The sequence below is a fragment of the Gadus macrocephalus genome, chromosome 13 (genome assembly GCF_031168955.1).
Source record: "Gadus macrocephalus chromosome 13, ASM3116895v1".
NCBI lineage: Eukaryota > Metazoa > Chordata > Actinopteri > Gadiformes > Gadidae > Gadus > Gadus macrocephalus.
In genome coordinates, this window is record NC_082394.1 from 10,191,101 (window position 1) to 10,212,813 (window position 21,713).

Below are 21,713 nucleotides of genomic sequence, written 5' to 3' on the forward strand. Positions count from 1 at the left end.
GAATCTCTGACTCGTTTATGTTGAAAGGGTCCAGCAACAGATTTGAGAGTTGGGAATTTTTCTCAACTAAAATATATTCTTTCCTTCCATACTCTGTGCATGTGCACAACACATCCCTCTTTGGGGAAAATACAATTATATTCTTTATGCTTTTTTCCTTTTTGAATCCGAAAAAAAAAAAATTCACCTTACTTGTTGCGTCTCGTTTTCCCTTGCGGCCTCCCTCTCTTTTCTCAGCCCCCCCCCATCTATCTATCTGTCTTTCTCTCTTTATTCTCTCTCTCTCCTTTCTCTTTTTGCTCCGTCTCCCCCCTATCGCTGTCTCTTTCTCTTTATTCTCTCTCCTTTCTCTCTCTCTCCTTCTCTCTCCCTTTCTCCCCCCTCGTCCCTCCAACTTTCTCACTCACTCACTCTTGCTATCTTTCCCTTTGTTTATCTGTCATTCGGTTCATGAAAGGGGGGGTGGGGGCGGGGGTGGGGGGTTGGCGGAGGATGGCGGGGGTCCCCAATTGAAATTCTTTGCAGGGTCTCCATGGGAATAGTAAACTTTGTGGAGGGGGGAAAGAAAGACGGCGAGGTCGAACAAATGAAAGGAAGAAAGGGTGAAGCAGGACATGGCTTGTGAAAAGCCTGTGTGTGTGTGTGTGTGTGTGTGTGTGTGTGTGTGTGTGTGTGTGCGCAGGATAGAGAGAGTGAGGTAGAGTGAGAGAGGAAGAAAGGAAAAGAGGACACTTTCTCCTCGCACTTATGATCAGGAACATTCGGTTATTCTAATTCACGCTGGTCGATTCTCTACAGCTGCGTTTTCAACCGACGCTTTTCATCGCGCTCTTTCTCTCCTTTCCGCTACGCAACTCTTATGCCTTCTTTTTTTTTTTCCCTCCTTAGTCACCTGTCCCTCACCCTCCTTCTTTTGCTCCCTCTCTCTCTCCCTCTCTGTCTGTCCCCCTTTCTCTCTCTCTCTCTCTCTCTCTCTCTCTCTCTCTCTCTCTCTCTCTCTCTCTCTCTCTCTCTCTCTCTCTCTCACTCTCCATCTGTTTCCCCTTTTCCACTCCAAAGCTAAGTAGGGACAATTGAACTCCATGCTGTGTAATGATTGTGTGTGTGCGTGGGTGTGGGGAGGTGGGAGTGTGTGTGTGTGTGGGTGGTTACGGTGTGGGTGTGTTCTCTTGTGTGGAAGCTCATCTACTCTTTCCTTTGATTTCATAGGTCGATGATGCCATGCTCATGTTTGACAAAACGACCAACAGACACAGAGGTAAGACACACATACACACACACACACTCACACACAAACAAACACACACACACACACACACACGCTACACAAACACGTGTTTTTTTTTAAGAATTCCTATTTTCTAAACTTAGTATCATTTTAAAATCACAATTTTGTGATTTCACAAAACGGTAAAAAAAATAGTTTAAGTGACATGGTGACTGGTGGTTGGTGGTTGAGCAAATTGAGAGGAAGGCACCGCAAAGCTATCATAATTAGTTTCCATTTAGTTGAGCCACTTTTATCTCCCCATGTGGTAGAAGCAGACTAAACTCATACATTAAAAGTCTAAATGATGTGTTCCCCTTTAAGACGATACAAGACGTTGAGACAGGAAGTTAGAGCCCGGGGATTTAACTTTTGTTTGATCTCCTGTGGTTCTCTCAGTCTCTCCTCATCTGTGTGTGTGTGTGTGTGGATATGTGTGAATGTGTGTGTGTGTGTCAGGAAGGGCTGTGGTTGAGGGGACAAGGGGATTATTAGGGCAGAATTGTAGTCCTCCCTACCAGTTGTTGATCCACTTAGCACCACCATACAGTCCTCAGCCAGCACCATACAGTCCTCTGATGGCACCATACCATCCCTCAGCAAGGTTAATTTGGGATTGAAAGCACACGCTGCACCTCCTACCACCTGTTATCACCTGCTGCTTCTGTTCCGGGACGGAGGAGTCAATAATAAGGCTAATTATAATGCCAACAAATACTGTGCATGCAACCTTGGGGTTTGAAGACACTTTGGATAAAAGTATCAGACAAAGGTCCTAGATAAATGGAGAAGGCATGTGTGGGACTGCACCGTGGGGTTGGAGTCCGAGTGTTGGGTGTAACTCGGCTCTTCTTCTCGCTGTTTCCAGGCTTTGGCTTTGTCACTTTCGAGAGCGAAGACGTGGTGGAGAAAGTGTGCGAGATCCACTTCCACGACATCAACAACAAAATGGTAAAGAAGAAATACAGCTAACATGCCATGTACTCAGTTAATATCCACGGGGCGCTATGGTTTTAACATATATTAAGTATTGAACAGTAAATAACTATTAAACCATATTCAAGATACACGTTACAAGTTAAGGAACAACTGTCCAATGAGTCGTGGATCTCGACATGAGCTGGCCTCTGTTCGTTGTCTCAGGAGGTAGAACCACAATCTGCTTATCTGCCTGTGTCTGCGCCACTTTATGAATGAACGCACAACTCTTAACCATGGCACCGCACCTACCTCCCCAGGTTGAGTGTAAAAAGGCCCAGCCCAAGGAGGTGATGTCCCCGACGGGGTCTGCCAGGGGCCGATCACGGGTCATGCCCTACGGCATGGACGCCTTCATGCTGGGCATCGGCATGCTAGGTAAGACCGGCGCCTGGGAGCGTTCAGCGAGGGGCCGCTAGGGGTAGCAGCTGGTTCTCCCTGGCTGAACCGGAGATGAAGCACTGACGCAACGTTATCGGGGGGTACAACGCTTGGTCAGTGGGAATGAGGCAATCCTTTCCCATGGAGGGCCTGAACCCTGCCTTACTTTTTAATGGAGATGGGATTTCTGTTTTGTATCTGTTGGTTGTTTTGGTAGCGGGTTCTTAGAATGGTGGATTGAATTAAAATGTATGCTGGCAATTACATTGCTGCAAAAGGCTGGTGTTTATGATCATGGTGCGCAAAGACACCGAGCATGGACATGTGTTGGGTTCATTGCAGCGTGCGTGGTTTCTTGAATTTGTTGTGACGTCTCAAACACAACCATTAAAACCTTAGCGAAGAGATAAGAGTTTTTCGATGTTGAAGATGTAAATTCTATTTGAAATAAACCAAATTGCCTTCTTTGGCTTAATTGCACGGTTGCATAACCTGAAAAATCATAACACATAAATCCTGACATCAGGAGAAAGTTAACACTTCATGTCACCAGTCATCAAAAACCCACATTTAATGGTAGCGGAGGTGGTTTTGCTTCTCGGTTCATTGTGCTTTAGCGCCCTCTGGTGGCCGTATTCATTTAGAAAGCTCCTCTAACTCTGGGACGGAGAAGAGAGGGGGACTAAAAAGCTGGGGGTTTGTTCCACTTGACGATCGGCAGGAAGAGATGTAGTTACATGTGTCTCCCCGTCCACAGGCTACCCAGGGTTCCAGGCTACCACCTACACTAGTCGCAGTTACTCTGGCATCCCGCCAGGTTACACTTACCAGTTCCCTGGTAAGTTCACGCCCGGCACGCTTTTACATTCCCACCGCCCCTGAACTCTGCTCTCCACAGCATGCCTGGGGTGTGGCCCGAGTCAACGCGTGCGCTTTGAGCTCCCGTTCTTAAGCGGATATTTGAATATTGAAACGTGTGCTGTGGTGGCACACAGAGGAACCATTGCGATCCTCCCTAAGTGGAAGGCATCTTTGACAGGCAAATACAGACTAGGCCACATGCAAAATAGTGTACACACACAGACACTCAGCTTACCTCTTACTAGCGGCGTTTATATATACATAAACATTCCATTTTTATCTTTTTTAAGATTTTTCTATTGCTCTTTTTGCTGTTTCAATGTCCCCGTGCACCCAAGCCCCCCAACACCCCCCCCTCCCCTCCCTACAGCCCCCTTTCAGGGCAGTACTAGCTTGTGTCTGTGTACTCCTGTGAGGCCACTTGGTCAATAGACGGTACAGTACAGTGGATGTGTTTGGCTGTAGAATGACCGTGTTTTACAAATCGCTTCTCTGTCTTTTAGAATTCCATTTAGAGAGGACCCCCCTCATGACATCATCCCACCCCCCTGAGCTGACAGGTCAGTACCCCCCCCCCCCCCCCCCTCCTCCTCCTCCTCCTCCTCCTCCCCCTCCTCCTCCCCTCCTCGACCCCCCCAGGGTACACAGCGTCCCCCAGGACTCGGGTGGTCACCTCGGCGTCAGAGTGACCTTTGATCCGAAGGCTCGCCCTTTTCACTGCCTTGCCTCCGTCGCTTTGCATCTCATTTGAGTAGCTCAGACCATGGAAGGGCTTTTGTGTGAGACTTAGTGCTGGAAACGCAAAATGGATGTGGACTACTATGGTACTACTACTGCTCCTGGTCAAACCCAGTCCCTCTTTCGGTTGACAAAACAAAATGAATGAAGATGAGCTGTGCTTAAGGAAATATCATGATTTAAATGATTGAATTAGGAAATAGTTTGGGGTTAAAAAACAAAAAAAAATTAAAAGATGGTTGTTAGTTTGAATTGCGATGAGAGTATATGTGATACAGCCACACTGAAAATGCACTCTTTGAAAGTGCATTTCAAATGCACTTTCACAACAAAATGTAGCTAGGGCCGCTAGCCACACTGCCATCTGGTGGTGACGACCCGCAACGGCAACCTTCTAGACGGATCTCTTCTAAATGAACATGCAATCATATGTAATAAGTGAAGAGTCTGCATCCATACAGATTAACGCTCTTACGCAGTAATGGTCAGTCGAGGAGATGAAATCTAGCAGCAAGAAGGGAAATTGAACACTAGTGTCAGCCCTCTGAGGTTTTCCTCTGAGCAGGCTGTTAAATGGCCTGCAGAGTTTGTGCCGCCTGTCAGACATAATCTGACAACAGATGTTTGGGCAGATGTGAAATATGAGAAACCCATCCATCCCTAAAAGCCTGGTATGTGTTTGTATCTTATGTGTCTTTGTATGTAAAGCGATCTTTACTGGTGGACAATTAAACATGAGGTTAATACAATATGCTGATAGCGCGATTGGATTGGCCAGCTTCGTCCTAATGTCTGTCCGTCTGTCCTGTCCCCAATAATGTTAATGTCTCTCCGTCTGTCCTCTCCCCTATAATGTTAATGCTGGTCCATCTGTCCCTCAGCCATTCCTCTGACCGCGTATGGACCAATGGCAGCAGCCGCAGCAGCAGTAGTAAGAGGTATGTAGCTGTGTGTGTGTGTGTGTGACTGTGCTCAGACATAGGTTCACTAGTGCTCGCATTGGAAAGATAGGGTTAGATACATGCAATGGCCATAGTGGTCAAACGTCAAACCTATTTAATATAAGAATAGCAAGGTAATAATTGACGTAGCATACTATTTTAGCTAGTCTTAGTGTATGGTGTGTTTGTATGTTTTTAAGGCTCCACTCCCTCACGTGCAGCAGGCTTCCTAGGCACCAGCAGCCCTGGACCAATGGCTGACCTGTATGCAGCAGCCAATCAGGACTCAGGAGTCAGTAGCTACATGAGCGCTGCTAGCCCCGCCCCCAGCTCGGGGTTTGGCCATGGACTCGGGGTAGGTCATGCACACAAACACATGCGCACACACACACACACACACACACACACACACACACACACACACACACACACACACACACACACACACACACACACACACACACACACAAAAACACACCTGCCAGTAAAGAGCCACATTCATACACAACTGAAACATGTACCGGTTACAACAAACAAGCTGGTGTACTTATATTTCTGTGGATGTTGTATCCCCAGGGTCCTATGATTGCTACTGCTTTCACTAATGGCTACCACTGAGAAGGCTCAGGTCACTGAACACAGGATGGGCCCTCCTGGGCTGACGATTGGATCAAACCTGCTGGGTGCCCATCGATGGCACAATTTGATTGCGGTTCACAGGCTCTACCAGAATGCTGGCTCCCTGCGGCCCCACCCACCAAGTGAAGATTTGTTTATTTTGTTTTATTTGTTAAATACTAAACTCTTGTTTAGTCGTACTAATCTCACTCCAACACTCACCACCCCCACCCCTGTCTCTCCTCTTCTTATCTCAACTGTCCTCCTATAGGCTGATTACTAGACAACTCCATTTCTGTTTCCTTTACAGCAGGTTGAAATATGAAAAACTGCTACAGACAAACAAAAAAAAATAATCAAACAAATCTCCGGTCAAAGTTCGTCATTGTATTCATGACGAGTATGGAGAAGATATTTTTTTTTGCTTACTTTATGACATTTTTTAATTATGTTATTTTATTTTCATGTACGGTGTTTTTTCTCTTTATGAAATATGTTGAATCTGTTACTGACGTGAGAGAGAAAAAAAGAAAAAAAAAAAGAAATGCTGTTAAATAGGGTTTCATTCGTTTCCAAAAGGAATCAGACCAGTTTCAACTACACCCACGGTCTGGCGCCTCAGGCAAACTCCTTTAAAAAAAACACACAAAAAAAGTACTCAAAAAAATAACTAAACTCAAGTGTCACGGGAAACATAAAATAATACTAAAATGTATATTTTGGTAGTCTTTAAAAATCAAACCTTTGTAATATTGTTATTAATATTGACAGTAATAATGATAATCTGTAAGGTATTTTATTCTGTAATTGGTTTCAAAGCAATGTTTTTATGTCTTCCTGTAAGATATTGTAAATATACGCTGGGAGGGAGGGAGGGGGGGGGGGGTACTCTACTGGTTAACACACCATTGACTGGTTGATGGAAGAAGAAAAAAGGTACTAGTAGTAATTTAACTGGACATCATCAACTACTTAGTATGGTCATCTCACTGTTTTACTCAGTATGCATACAGGATGTATACCAGCGTCAAGATGTGCGTTCAGAGGGCCACCCATCGTTGTCTAGAAACACGATGCGATGGATACTTCGAAGGCCAATTTTAAAGAACACACCTAGCATATCCATTATGGAAAATGGAAACATTTTCTTCTTGTTACCATTTTGGAAAATTTACAGACTTTTTGGATGAAGGAAGAAAAAAGAACGAAACAGGAAGCAACTATTCATTTTGTAATTAATGCAACACAACGATCGGGTGCAGATCGATTTATGATTATACACTTACTGGAGTGAAAAAAATATTCGACTTTTAAAAAATGCATGGCTATCTCCTTTTAAAAATTCTGTTTGGAAGATGATTGGTCCGAGGACGGAGGAAGACGGCGAAGGCCTAGACGTGCACGATGGGGAGCGAGGGTATGGTCGGGGGCGGGGGCGGGATTACGGGGTCTATGGGGTTGACTGGCGCTATTTGGAATGGATTATATATATATACTTATATATATTTTTTTTGCTCAGTTTCCTTCGTAACTTTTTGATTTTGTTTTTTTGTTGCCATTCTCTTATGTGGTGTTATCAACGGTGAAAAACAAATGAAGGACTTTCCTGAAGTGAGTCTAAAAAAAGATACACTGAGGCCATGTTTTTTGTCCTTTTTACTGCGCGATGGAAGGTGCATGAGCTCGTGTCTGCGTGTGTGAGAGACCGAATGTCTGCGCACATTTATTAATGTGTAACATGGAACTACTTTTGGCTGACGAAGGAAACCATTTAGATTTCGCCAGTTTCGGTACTGAAAATATATGTCCCCCGTTCCATTCTGGTCTTAAAATCCCCCTTTTTCCCATTACACATTTCAAATCAGCATTTCACCGGTGGGGGAGAGACCGTGTTTTAACACACAGGCTTCGATGCTCTCTGCAACCCCACACGTTTTATTGTTTTGTACACACCCAGTGACTAAATGTAACAATGACCAGAGGGATTCTGGAGGAGAAGCCAGACATGGAACAGGGCCTTCCCCGACAGTCCGGCCGAGAGGACTTCTGTCGAGACCACAGCGTCTAGCAGCAAACGACTAGCTGCTGTAACTACAATAATAACATTTATTCTCTTTATTTCCCCCTATGGGATCCATGGGATGAATCTCACGATAGATATCTTCAGCACAATTTCATCGATCACTGCAGATTTGATTAGAAAATTCTAGACAAAGGTCAGACAAAGTACCTCTCTTAAGGCTATCTGGGACAAGACATGAAACTACTACTGCTGGACACCAACACTGTAACTTTTTATCTTACAACAAAGCAATAAGTTATTTTTTACCTTACAAATGATAATAAAACTATTATTGGTGATATGCGATGATGTTGACAATTCTGCGGCATTAAGACTTATTTTCAAAAAAAAAGTAACTATATTTTTCTGTTTTCAAGTCTTGTTCCCTGTGTACAGTAATTTTGAAGCTGTTCTTGTTTGTGTTGACGTCAGGAAAATGGCCTATGTTTTGAGTAGAGCTGAAAACTCTGGCTATGAGCCCTTGAACAACAGTTGACTTAAACTATCATTTGGGGCTGTTTTATACCAAGCTTTATCACAATGTTGTTTTTTTTTCCTCTTTGGAAATTTCGATTTTAAAATTCCTAATAAATTATTCTAAAGCATTGTCTGGTTTGTGTCGTTTTGTGAAAGTTATGTTTTTTTCCCCTACACAGATAAAACCATCTTCCAAAACCATTGGCCCAAAAATAACAGACTAAAAATAAAGTGAAAATTATGACCTTAAAGCTGTGCTTTAAAGAGCACATAAGTGTTTTATGTAGAACATTTCATTTTATGCCCTTGACTACCAGCGACCCACAAAAGCTTCTTGCGACACTTTCAGCACTTAAATTGTATGGATGTGTCAACATTGATTTAATGCTTTTGATTGTCCTCAGCCTCACCTGAAAGTCAATTTGACCAAAGATATCTGGTATATGAATAATTATGAATGTCTTAACTACTTATCTGCAATGTTTTGTTCTTGTATGATTCAAGTCAGGAGCGTTTGAGGGGATATTCAGATTTTCGTAAGGCACAAGTGAAGAAACCTGGCAGAGAGGCTGATACTTCACACCTCTCCTGGGAGCGATAGCTTGGACCGGGTCCAGCGGGGTCTGGGATCTCTTCCCTTTCCCTGACCACTTGACTCTGGTTCCTTACCCCCCTGTGGCAGACTATCTTCACACACTGGTCAGGTTATGGAAGAGAGAGCGCCACCAGCACCACAACAGAACGGCTCTCTATGCAACAGAGAGTCAAGACCCGAAGCCTTGCTCGCTTTGGTCCCCCACACAGGACTCACCAACGGGCCCTTCCCATTTGGAATAGTCTTTCTCTCCTTGTTGAGGATTTTGCTGATTTCTGGTGACTTGCGGTTCTTTTCCTGCTCTCCTTTTGGGAGTCTTTTTTTTCAGCCCCTAACTCCGATCTCGAACTGTGCTTCCATTGTTGGCCACGATGCCTGGAGGAGTCCTTGGTTCGGATGTGAAGCGCTCCATCAACCTCTTAGACTGCGTTTCAGTGGGAGAACAGCAGCCCCCGCCTCCGCTCAAAAGCTACCTTTGTTTGACCATTTTCGCCTGCTTCTGTCCAGCATACCCAATCAACCTCTTAGCCCTGGTCTACTCAATCATGGTAAGCACGAACAACGCCATCGCCACGGACCTAGACCTGCATTTGCAGGGCGTGTCATCGAAATATTTGAATAATGTAGAATAATAGACAGTCGAATAATGTCACAATGATTAAATTCTCTGAGAATATGGCCACCATAATAACTGTTGATATCCTGTGATGTCCCTCAGGACATGGAATGTTGTGTACTACTGAAGGGAGGAACTAAAGCTCTGTCCTCACCACACTGCACGCTGTGTGTTTGACATACATAAGGACTCATGTCTCCTCAGTCAATAGTGTGGTGACTAGAGATGGACAGATCGCTTGATCGATAAAAGATGAATCCAGATTTATAGATCTATTGGTAGTCCGACAAATATCAGGTATCGAATAACATATGCCTGTGCTATGGCTCAATTGATTGGCTAGTTGGATACAGACAGACAGTCAGACCTGGTATTGAACAGCGTATCCCTTTGCTGTTGGCACCAGTCCAGGTACAGTTACTATAACGGAGACTATGACGGGTCCCAGCGCCTGGGAAGGAACGCTTTCTTTGTGGCCATCGCCTCCCTCATCATCGGCCTTGTCATCATCGTCGCCATCTGCGGGGTTCATTTCACCAACGTAAGCCATTGCCTCCAGTGGTTTGACATTAAGATACATTTGAATATTATGCAGTGTGCCATTCGCTATATTTCTGTTGGTGTATGTTCACTTGGTACGGGTTGAGATGTGTTTTCCATCTGTTACAGCTTGACTACTAGGGGACAAGGTTTTAAAGAGTGGATGAGAGGAAAGGAGATTCTGCATACAAAGAGAACCTCCGGATGAACTGGTGGCGTGTCAGGGGAGTTCTGCTGAAGGAGGGACATGTATCAGATACGGAACTTGTACACCTCACTTAAAGAACCAACGGGACAGTAATTGGTTAATAAGGGAAGTGTCGCACAAAGCCGTGAGGAACAATTCTGTGGCACTGTTTTGATGAATTTCATTTCATTACTAATCAGGAATACACAATCCATTTTCTTATTCTTTCACAGTTCATTTTTCCATTTTGCCAAATAATTGTCACATACTTTCACAATTCATTTACAAATTCGAACACAAGAATTGTTCATAATTTTGCTTTTTGCATTGTCGTTTTATGTCTACCCGCCCAACCCATATTGGACTTGTCCAGTATGGTGGTCCCTGGAATGGAGAAATCCCTCAGATGTTCCCTTCTCAAAGCCTCTTCCTCCTCCCCCCGGTTGATGTCTTGGGGAAAGAGGACTAAATCTAATATTAGCACTTGAGACTGTAAATCTGATAAACAAACAGCATAAACGAAAACTAGGCTCCCAGAACAGGATTTTTCATCCTACTAATATATAATATAAATCATGTGTTATTTCTAGTCTAGGCAAAATGATGAGGAATGTACTAATCATTGATTGTGTCAATCTCGTCTCTAACTAACCATGGTGCTCCGGCATAATAAAAGTTTTCTATATTTTCTGATTAAATTATCGTGTGAGCTGGATAATGGAAATTACATCCATTCAGTGGCAAGAACTGTTTTAACTTTTATATATTCTGAGTGTCTGTAAATGTGACACACATTCATAATAAATGGGCCTGGTCACCGTCTACGACTCCTCCATCGACCTCCAAACAGTGGGATGATGAAATCATGTGTCATAGGGTCCATCAGTGGTTATGCAACAAATCCATATTTTACATATTTGTTTTAACTATTCCATATTAACCCAGATGTAATGATATATGCAACACTTTTAAAGCTTACATTACATTAGCATTTAGGAGCGCTTTTATCCAAAGCAACTTAAAGGGAGACTGCGCAAAGGATAGAATCAAAATTCTTAGCAGTGTCAAAATAATAAAAACTTAGTGTTGCATGAGTTTCTAACAAAAAACAACCACAACTTTTCTGGACAGAGTTCAGAAAAGCTATTGGAATCATATATTTTGGTGTGTGCATAATGCACCCGGATACAGAGATGATATATCTGAAGATAGTGTGTCCTCAATGCAGCTGAAGAACTTAGATAGTTGAGATGTTCAATGCAGGGCCATGGTTGGAGTTATCACGGCTATGGGCTATAGCCTGAGAGGTGCAGGAGTGCGTTCTCCCTAAGGACCTTCCCCATTTTGAGGAGTAATATGTTGCTGCAACACTGGAAGGTGCAGTTCCAGCACCGCACTACAAGGACTGCAAAACTAGGACCCTAGTTTACTGTGACACCTCATAATATGTCTCACCGTCTACCTGTGAGACACATGTTTGTTTTTCCTTGGATAGAGATGAGTAACTGAAGTATAATTTATGAAGACGTGATGAAACACAACAGCATCTTTAACCTGATACCTAAACTTAACCATCTAACCAGATAAATACGCCTTTACTAATGTAGACATTTGCATAAACGTCATACTAGGAGTAATGCACTCGCCTTTCTCAACTTCATTAAGGCAAACATCAGGGCCCTAGAACCGCAGAGTGCTAGGAGTGCGGTCCCAGGAGAAAAGCAGATTCCTAGAAGTGCGGTCCTTAAACTGCAGCCTCTGGTATTACAGGGATATTCTACTGAGTTTGAGAGCAGCCATCTGCTAGGTAGGGAGATGTGGTAGTTTGATATGTCATAGTATAGCCCCTTCTAAATATAGCAGACGGACCCTCGAACAAGACCAAAGACATGTCTTATCAACACTAGGGACATAGATAGGGGCAGGTTTACACACGATATGTGCAGTTGCAAGTAAACAATAATTTCTTCCAATAAATTCAAACCTCATTATTGAAATGAAGCAATAAATGAATACTAGCGATAATAAAGTAATACATCTGGATGCTTTGTATGAGGAAACTGTGGTTGTTAGTTTGGCAATGGCATTCTTGCTATTACATATTTATGAGACGTTATCCTACATCCTTCATCATTATCGACTTCATTCCCTTCCTCATCCAACTTTTTCCTTCTTTATCAATGTTTGAAATATTGAAATCTCATCCAGATAGTGGCGCTGTAAGCCACTGGAAGTACATTTTTGCCAAATAAAGAATCAATCATCCTAATTTCTCGTTTCATGACCATCTAAACTAATCCATGCAAAGCCATCCATCATGTAGATTGGTGAATATCCCTGCTAATTTGAATTTCATGGACACATGAAACATGTTGCTATTAAATGAAGGTATCACCGTGACCATGCTGCAGAAATGCTCTATAGTCCCACCACCAGGCCACGTGGGACACAACAATCCCATAATCGAGCTTTTGGATATGTGTATTTACAATAATTTATGTCATTCACACTGAATGACATCAATTATTGAAAACACATATTCACAATCTCGATATTGTAGTACTGATGATTGAGATGAACCAGCCATAAAAAAAAAATTGGGGTATAAATGTTAATTAATTGAGGAGATACCAGTTAAACCACATAGGCCGACAGATACTGTGGTCTCTTTACAAATAACATGTCATTGACTTGGCCTGAGAATCTCTTCTTCAGTAGGCCTATAATATTGCAACAACAATACAGTGCAAGTGCTATTCTTTCACTGCTCCGTGTTTAATACCTTTTTGGAATTATCACGGAGGTTTTATTGATTGTTCTCATTTGAACAAAGATCCATTCAATGGATTGGAAATCAACGGATATGGAGCTCACACTAAAAATAGATTTTTGGATTTCGTACCCATGGACCTCCGTGGGGTTTGTGGAGCGGTGCAGCTGCAGAACTGGATTGATTGGACTCGAACTCAATGGTCACTGCTAGCCTCGGTGAGGACATCTTGCATTATTCACAACGATTACTGCGGTAGAGTTGCTCTACACGGAAGCTAAACAAAAAAACACCTTTAAGTTAGATCATTAGCTATTTGGACACAATTTGGTAAATTGCACAACATGTAACCATAAATTGTCCATGCTCCCTTTACACGTTGAATGAGAAAACAAAACATGACAGTCACGTAGTGATATGATTTTCCTGGGTTCACGAGGAATGGCATAAATGTAATATTAGCATGCGTCAGAGAGATTTCTAGACTCAAATACCCCCAATAGGCACTGCGGACAAGTGAGCCGCCATTCGTTCATCCGCGGTTAAACCAGCCGTCACACAAAATCTTCGTGATCGTGCGCCTTTACTCTAAACAGCCTTTGGGTGGTATCTGAAGTTCGGTCTATAGCCCACTTCAAAGTGCTGGCATAATGCAAATTTGCAAAGGCGAGAATATGCATGTGTCCGTTTTTCAAATGACATTTTCTCTAAATCTATACAGTAAAATCAAATGGTCCCTTCTATACAAGTAGTCAGTACAACAGTTAGTATGGTCATATCAGTCAGTGCCTGAACTTATGTGAAATTTGGTCTATAGCCCACTTCAAAGTGCTGACATAATGCAATTTTGCAAAGGCGAGAATATGTACGTTTTTCAAATTACATTTTCTCTAAATCTATACAGTAAAATCTAATGGTTCCTTGTGTACAAGTAGTCAGCACACCGGTTGATATGGTCATATCAGTCAGTGCCTGAACTTACCCGGGGATTCCACCGGACGCGTTACGGCAACGTTACAGCTGCGGCACGTCTTGGCCGCGACTTTGCCCTGCTTGCATTTCCACCGGGCGCGTTACGGCAGCGCAACGCTGCCTTGCGAGCCAGCTGTATTCCCGCGAGATCACGAGATCCCGCGATAATCCTAAACCTAATGTACTCACCTTCCACTCCCAAAACTACTGCAATTAAATGCCAGGCTTTGTCCTTTCTGACATTGTTCTTATAAAAAGGATGATTTGAGACCCTTTGATTGATTGACTGCTGACCTGGTGCCACCGGTCATGACGTAATAATGTTGGTGTTTTATTTATTGTGTTTTAATTTGAAAATTGACCGGAATGCTCTATGGCTTTTACTTTTTCACTTCCTGCCCTGATCGATCTGCTCTGTTGAAATTGACGCGGTTCAGCAACGGCTTGCGGCAAAAATAGAAATGCTACGGAATGATAGCGCTGCGGCACGGCGAGCCGCTCCTGGGACGTTGCTGAGACGTTCCGCAGCCGCGCCCTGTGGAAATGGTCTCATTGATTAGAGTGGAACCTATCTGCTGCGGTGACCGCGGCCAAGACGTGCCGCTGCCGTAACGTTGCCGTAACGCGTCCGGTGGAATCAAGCGCTCACAACCAATCACGTTCTTCTGGAGGTCACTAGTTCTTAATTGATTTCAGCTGCGTCTCCCCCGCCTCTCCTCATAAAGCGCCCCCACCGTGACGGATGTTAATCGTTTATTTTGCGTTGGATTGCGTGGGCTGAACAATCCGGACATCGTGGCCACCGACGTGGACCCCCGCCACCGCGACCCACGCAGTGAGTAACGCGGGATACTTCCTTCATGAGCACTGCATTACACTCCCCATCTCCTCCTGTCGTCTGTTCTCGCCCCTCTATTGTACATGTTTTACCGCTGGAGGTTAATGTGGATTTGCTGATGGAAGTGGTAGTTTGTGTTGAGTGGTTTATCTATGGGATCGACTGACTAACTAACGCTGCGGACCGCTACAGCACCGACCACCACACTGGGAAGTGTCCTCTGCTCACTGTGGAAGCAGCATGGAAGAACTGCAGCAACTCTGATGGAAACGAGGATCTCCACGCTGTTGAACACAAACTGTTATAGGCCTACTACAAACCGAGGCGGTCACACTCGGTTAAAGATCTCGTGGTCAATGCGGCAGACCGCTGGACCTGGACGTCACCTTCTGCAGATACTTCAGGAATCCCTCAGGAATCCACGGATAACTTGAAACATGTCCGACTCCACATGTCTAAAAAATCCAGGATGGAAACTTGTGGAAGGAAGAAAGGGGTCTGTTTTTGCTCAACCCATAACCCCACTGAGCCCTTCTGTGGAAACCTGTCTGACTGACCCTACTGACTGGGGGCCTGTTGATGTGTGTTTGGTTGGTCTGGTAGAAGGTTTGCTGCTTGTGATCTGCAAGGTGGTCCTGGGTTAGATGCGGTGTCTGACTTGCACACCACTCTCCCAATTCTATTCTTCTCTTTACTACTTTTCTACTTTCAATACACTTGCTGCTGCTGTTGACCGCTGGTGGTGCAATGTGGTTTTTATTCGTGTATGTTCTGTGGACTTTGCATTTGTATTTTAATGAACATGTTTACTGCCTGTTAGACCTCGGATTGGCAAACCTAAACTCCTTCACTGGCAAAATGTAGATGCAAATTAAATGCCAAAATTAACATTTCAATATTCGTTTTGCGTATTTCACCAATAGCTTCGGAACTAGACGGACCTCGTATATAATTTGCTCTTCAAAGATGCGGTCAGGCGCCCCTCCGTTCTATAACGTTTTCTGCCCGGTACGAAATAGACCGACCAATAGCAACCCTTTAGGCTATCTAATGTGAGGTTGGATATACGCAGCATGTAGAGGTGTTTCAACAACAAAGATGGAAGTTAGTGAACTAAAGACTGTATATGCTCACTAAAAGAACGAACGACTACTCCTCAAAGATTTTGAGGAATATGTATTTCTGCATCACCCGTTCCAATGCTATGATTAGTCGAGGCCTATCCAATAGCATAGCATCGACCCATTTTAGATTGCGCCCTTTAGACACGCCTCTTGGAAATTGAACAACGCACTTCAACGCAGAGGATCCAGAAGGATTTCACAACGAGTCCATTGGAAGATATCGAGGAACATGAACATCACCAATGATGGAGAGTAACGTTTCCACTTGCTATAGGAATTTAGTGAAGCACTAAATAGTTAATAATAATGATAAAATGTGGTCACCATTTATTGACTTTTTGGGTAAGACTTGCTTTGCTAATATAACCGCGTTAAAACTGCATTCATTTACTTCTTGTGTAGTTTCCCACTATTCATTCAATGTTTTATAGAAGTAAAAAAGTAATCAATAGAACTATACACATTTGTACAACAATTAATCATTATACAGAATTTGAACATTTTCTATTCGAGCTCATGCTTTCCAAGGATTGCAGAGTACCAAATGATTTATGAACAGTTGTTTTTGTTCAGGAGCAGATTGTACTCCCAGAGGCTTCAACAGAGCGGGTCTGGAGCTGGGAGCTGCAGGTGGATGTTGGCCAGGAGCCGTTAAGTCCTACAGGAACAGAAGGGTGAGCCGTGGAACTGCACATCCTATAAACTCCTTGGCGTGGTCAAACGGTTCAGAATAAAACTGGAATTCAGTCATTGGTGGTGATTGGCTTGTTAGCCAAGCGTTCTCAGCCACTAGGTGTCCTTATGAAGATTAGATGTGTGGCTGGGTTTGGGAGTTTATAGGAAATGATACTTCTCAAGAACGCACAGAATGGGAGAAGATAAGCTATTGACATCTGAGTGAGCGAGGAGAAAAAAAATCTCCAGTGTTTAAATCGATTTTGTCTTGTTTCAGTAGAGGTGATGGAGGCGGTCGTCTGGAGGTGCTCGTCTGGAGGTCCGTGGCGGTCGTCTGGAGGTGCTCGTCTGGAGGTCCATGGAGGTCGTCTGGAGGTGCTCGCCGTGAGGTCCATGGAGGTCGTCTGGAGGCGCTCGCTGCAGGTGGAGGGAAGGCCGGGAGCCGTGCAGCCCAACTGATGCAGAACGGTGAGACACGGAACTGCACAGCTGCACATTTTTTCTAGGCTTGGTGAATTGTTTAGAATTAAAACTGACATGCAGCCACAGCAACTCTGAGGTGTTCTGAAAAATGTCAGATGCATTCTCAGCCACTAGGACCAGCTCCAGGATGTAGGCTAGGTGTGTGTGGCTGGCTGTAGGGCTCAAGACTGCACAGTAGGGCATCAGTGAGATCTGTGGGAGCTAAAGCAGAGGATGAGTTGATTATCTGCATCATGTATGGGGAGAAATGTGCAGTGTGCAAATGGAACGTGTCATTCGCCTTTCAGAAGGACTGAGGCGGAGGTCCTGGAGGCAGAGGCCAGCCTGGAGGCAGAGGCCAGCCTGGAGGCGGCGGTGGCCTAGAGGTCCTGGAGGCGTCCAACCTGGAAGGGGCGGCATGGAGGGCCAGGTGGGGGCTCCTCATCAAGTAAAGTTAAACTCGTCTTCAGTGCATCCATGATGAAAGGGGAGAAATGTTCCAGTGTGCAACTGGAACTTGTGTCTCACATTTCAGAAGGGCCTGGAGGCGGCCAACCTGGAAGGCCTGGAGACGGCCGAGGTCCTGGAGGCAACGGCGGTCCTGGAGGCAACGGCGGGCCTGGAGGTGGAGGCCAACCTGGAGGTCCTGGAGTCGGTGGGCCTGGAGGCGGTGGTGGTGGAGACCAACCTGGAGGGCCTGGAGGCGGTGGTGGGGACCAACCTGGAGGTCCCGGCGGTGGAGTCCACCTGGCGGCGGTCAGCCTGGAGGGCCCGGCGGCGGCGTCCTAGCGTAAAGTTAAACTCAACTTCAGTGCATCCATGATGAAAGGGGAGAAATGTTCCAGTGTGCAACTGGAACTTGTGTCTCACATTTCAGAAGGGCCTGGAGGCGGCCAACCTGGAAGGCCTGGAGACGGCCGAGGTCCTGGAGGCAACGGCGGGCCTGGAGGTGGAGGCCAACCTGGAGGTCCTGGAGTCGGTGGGCCTGGAGTCGGTGGGCCTGGAGGCGGCGGTGGTGGAGACCAACCTGGAGGGCCTGGAGGCGGTGGTGGGGACCAACCTGGAGGTCCCGGCGGTGGAGTCCACCTGGCGGCGGTCAGCCTGGAGGGCCCGGCGGCGGCATCCTGGAGGGCCCGGAGGCGGCGGCGGCGTCCTGGAGGGCCCGGAGGTGGCGTCCTGGAGGGCCCGGAGGCGGCGGCTCCTCATCCAGTAAAGCTAAACTCTTCTCCAGTGCATCATGAACGGGGAGGAATGTCCGGGGTGCAAATAGAACGTGTGTCTCATTTCAGAAGAAATGAGGCGACGTTGCGGAAGTCCAGGCGGTTGGCCCGGTGGAGGTCCTGGAGGAGACGGTCCTGGCGGAGGTCCGAAGGCGGCTCGTCTTTAGACCAACCAGCTCCTCATCCATGGAAGGTAAGCTCTTTCTCCAGGTCAATCTGATCAACGAGAAAATCGAAGAGCGCAGCCATGAACTGGTGGTATCGCCATTTGGGGACTAAACTCTAATGTTTAACTCAAGTAACTGCAGTGTTTCCCCCAGCACTGTATGGTTAAGGCCGTCTTAACAGTAGGGCCCCACCTTGACTACCAATGTAGAAAAATTATATATAAAAAATAATTATGCAATAACAAAGTGCAAAACTCGTAGGGAAAGAAAACATACTTTCCTCAAGTACAAAAAATATAGATAAATAATTTGTCTGTAATACTGTATACTGTTCAAAACAATAGTCGTGCCATAAAGCATTTTGAATGCAATTGAAAAGGTGGTTGTATCGTATTATTGCGAACTGAAACCCTCACCGAAGACCCCCCCCCCCCCCCCCACCTTGACTAAGACATTGTCTGGGGGAAACACTGAACCGGGTTGTATCACTTAGTAGTGAGTACACTAGGGTAGCTGGGTCATCTCCAAATGGTAACTGAGTGTTTGCTCCAGCAGGATTGAAGGAGTCACTGGGGATGAAGATCACTGCTCAGGGGCTGACGACCACTCATCTTTCCGGAAAAGGTACATAAATCTACAGCTGATGTGATTAAAGTTCTGCAGTTCAGATCCGCTGATAAATGGTCCCATACCGTATCCACAGGGTCCTCATGGTGTAGGCGGTCAAACCTCCACCTCTTTGAAGAGACCAAGCAGCTTGATGACTGACTGGCTCTTTATACTCAAGACCTCGTCCCGGAGCAGAGGACGGACCTAAGGCCCGCAGCGCAGCCGACTAGAGACTCCATGTGGAACCGGTAAGATACTGGATTGACCATCTTGAAGACATTTTCATTTATTCAACAAGGTTAGTTTTGTTTGGCGGGTATGTTGCTTTGATACTAGGGGCTTCTTCTGTAACAAACTTTCTAGAGATTAAGATCTGACTTCAGCCAATCAGCGGGATGTCCTTGAACAAGAGCCAATGGCTGAAGGTGCTCAAACGCATTCTTTTGACTCGCTCCTCTACTATTGCTGTAATCAAGCTGGATGGCTATTTTGCTCCTTCTACTGACAAAATCAAGTCTGCCACCTGGTGGCTGAGGGCGTAGCAACTCGGGTACATTGGAAACATGATAAGAATAGCCTGTTTTTGATGGTTGGATTGTACACCTAAATGTTTTTACATCAAAATATCGCCGAACCCCATGTTGGACAATGCTTGTTTTCATCCTTTCTATGTTTAGCTTTGATTTATCCTTACCTTTTCTTGTGACCCATTCCCCTTAGGTTCAATTAAGTTGACCTCTCCTTCAGGCGACTTAAAGGGAGACCAGATGTGCGGCAGCTGGGTGTCATGGTGCAGAGACCCAACGCTGGTAAATATTTACTTCCTCCTTGAACAGACCTAACGAGTCAAACGGCAATTATATAATCCCTCCTGATCTTTATAAAGGTCTGAAGACGTCTTTTCTGTGAACATCTCCACTGACTAGTGTGCTCTTAATTAAATTAAAGTTAATTAAATGCAGTAACTCCAATGCACCTGGAGGCTCATATTGAATTTTTTTGAAACTTGGTTCTCCAGCACTAGGACTGTTGCGGTAAATAAATGCTTGTTTTTTCGCTAATTTAAGTCTATGAAATCAAATGCTGATTGAGACCAGATGGGGCTGTTCCTGCATTTATAGACATTTGATTGCCCTTGACATTGATTCTACTTTTTGCATCAATTTACTTCACAGTACTGAACTACACCAGTGTGTCCTACTCCCATAAACCCTGAGGATCCCTGGATGGCTACACCAGCACATTAATCCACACCCAACATCAACACACAGTGCACACTCTATAAAGCTCGTAAGTCCGCCCCTTGCGGCGGGACCTTGTGAGATCGTAAGATATGACTGGGTTTCAATGGAGAGAAAGTAAATATTTTCTCCATTTTATGTTGCACCACATTTTGGGGGAAGAATGTTTGAATCGATCTTTGTCATTTATTTCTGTACTCCATATCTGTAATCCCAGCTGTTGTATTTTAACACGGTAGCTGGGAACCCTCTTTATAGGGAGCGACTAGAGGGACGAGGCTGGAAGTAAACCTGAGCCTGGATCTTAACCTTCTTTCTAAACCTAATGCCGCAATTTAACCGCAAATAAAGTGAGGCCTAAAGTAACTTGACTCTCTTACCTAAACTTGCTTGCCTAAACTCGCTTGTCTAAACTCGCTTGCATAAAACCTAAACTCGCTTGCATAAAACCGGAACTTGCTTGGCTAAACTTGCGTCGCTTGCCTAATACCTGAACTTGCTTGCCTAAACTCGCTTGCCTAATACCTGAACTCGCTTGCCTAAACTCGCTTGCCTAAACTCGCTTAGCTTGACTCGCTTGCCTAAAACCTAAACTCGCTTGGCTAAACTCGCTTGCATAAAACCTAAACTCGCTTAGCTTGACTCGCTTGCCTGTACTCGCTTGGCTAAACTCGCTTGCCTAATACCTGAAGTCGCTTGCCTGAAGTCGCTTGCCTAAAACCTAAACTTGCTTGTCCAAACACGTTACACAAAGTTAACCATCCATAATCTTTAACCCAAACCAGACTTGTCCCTGGGTCGCTCCACTTTAATTTAGAAGTTTCTTCTTTTACCTCATCTGTGTTTTGAGTTTCATTCTTTGAGGGCTTGAATTGCTTTGGAGGATATTTGAACCTTTGTTTGCCGCATCAATAAACATGCTTTATCTTTACCTATTTTGTTTTGGATTGCATTTCTATGTGTAATCTGGCCAAATGTTCAGTGTCCTTACATGTAATGTCTATGGTCTGACGATAATCTGACCTCTTCATGAAGCAGAATGTGTGAATGTTGTCCCGTGAGCTCCAGGCTCTCTGTGGGCCTGTCAACGTCTCTTTAGCAAAAGGTTGGAGAGTGAAATTCATTTTTGTGCCATCTTCATGTGTTCCTGAGTATTTCAGACCTGTGGTGTTTCACATGAGACCTTAATGGGAACTTTTCTTTTTCTGCCTGCATACGTAATGCCTACATTAGTAGGGTGATCACTGTTGATCCCAATATTGATCATTAACCACCTCATTCTTTGGGATTACAAATCATGTAATTTATGAGCATATTTGCAAATGCCTCCAAATATCAGATTGTGTAAAAACGAATGAAATGTAAACTGCTTGA

At 44.8% G+C, this 21,713-nt stretch overlaps 2 protein-coding genes and 1 long non-coding RNA gene across 3 annotated transcripts in view; all 3 read left to right on the forward strand.

Moving 5' to 3' along the window:
- LOC132470990 (RNA-binding protein Musashi homolog 1-like) overlaps window positions 1–8,451 on the forward strand; it is a 13,240-nt gene extending 4,789 nt beyond the window's left edge. Inside the window, exons 4-11 of the mRNA XM_060069952.1 lie at window positions 1,210–1,258; window positions 2,136–2,218; window positions 2,506–2,623; window positions 3,384–3,464; window positions 3,991–4,047; window positions 5,107–5,163; window positions 5,391–5,521; window positions 5,743–8,451. Coding sequence (XP_059925935.1) covers window positions 1,210–1,258; window positions 2,136–2,218; window positions 2,506–2,623; window positions 3,384–3,464; window positions 3,991–4,047; window positions 5,107–5,163; window positions 5,391–5,521; window positions 5,743–5,784 — 618 coding nt within the window. The 3' untranslated portion in view covers window positions 5,785–8,451. The remainder of the gene's footprint in view (window positions 1–1,209; window positions 1,259–2,135; window positions 2,219–2,505; window positions 2,624–3,383; window positions 3,465–3,990; window positions 4,048–5,106; window positions 5,164–5,390; window positions 5,522–5,742) is intronic.
- A 483-nt stretch (window positions 8,452–8,934) lies between these two features.
- LOC132470893 (transmembrane protein 233) lies at window positions 8,935–11,130 on the forward strand. Its single transcript, XM_060069819.1, has 3 exons — window positions 8,935–9,466; window positions 9,941–10,075; window positions 10,204–11,130. The coding sequence occupies exons 1-3, from the start codon at window positions 9,290–9,292 to the stop codon at window positions 10,213–10,215; spliced, it is 324 nt and encodes a 107-aa protein (XP_059925802.1). The 5' UTR covers window positions 8,935–9,289; the 3' UTR covers window positions 10,216–11,130.
- An 8,100-nt stretch (window positions 11,131–19,230) lies between these two features.
- Window positions 19,231–20,604, forward strand: LOC132470894 (uncharacterized). The gene is made up of 3 exons (XR_009528734.1): window positions 19,231–19,346; window positions 19,819–19,907; window positions 20,274–20,604. It is a non-coding gene; the product is annotated as an uncharacterized LOC132470894 (long non-coding RNA).
- The last annotated feature ends 1,109 nt before the right edge of the window (window positions 20,605–21,713 follow it).

Coding starts and splice junctions, on each gene's coding strand:
- LOC132470893 (XM_060069819.1), top strand. CDS start 9,290: ATGCCTGGAGGAGTCCTTGGTTCGGATGTGAAGCGCTCCATCAACCTC. Junction 9,467..9,940: donor CCCTGGTCTACTCAATCATG/GTAAGCACGAAC, acceptor TGTTGGCACCAG/TCCAGGTACAGTTACTATAA.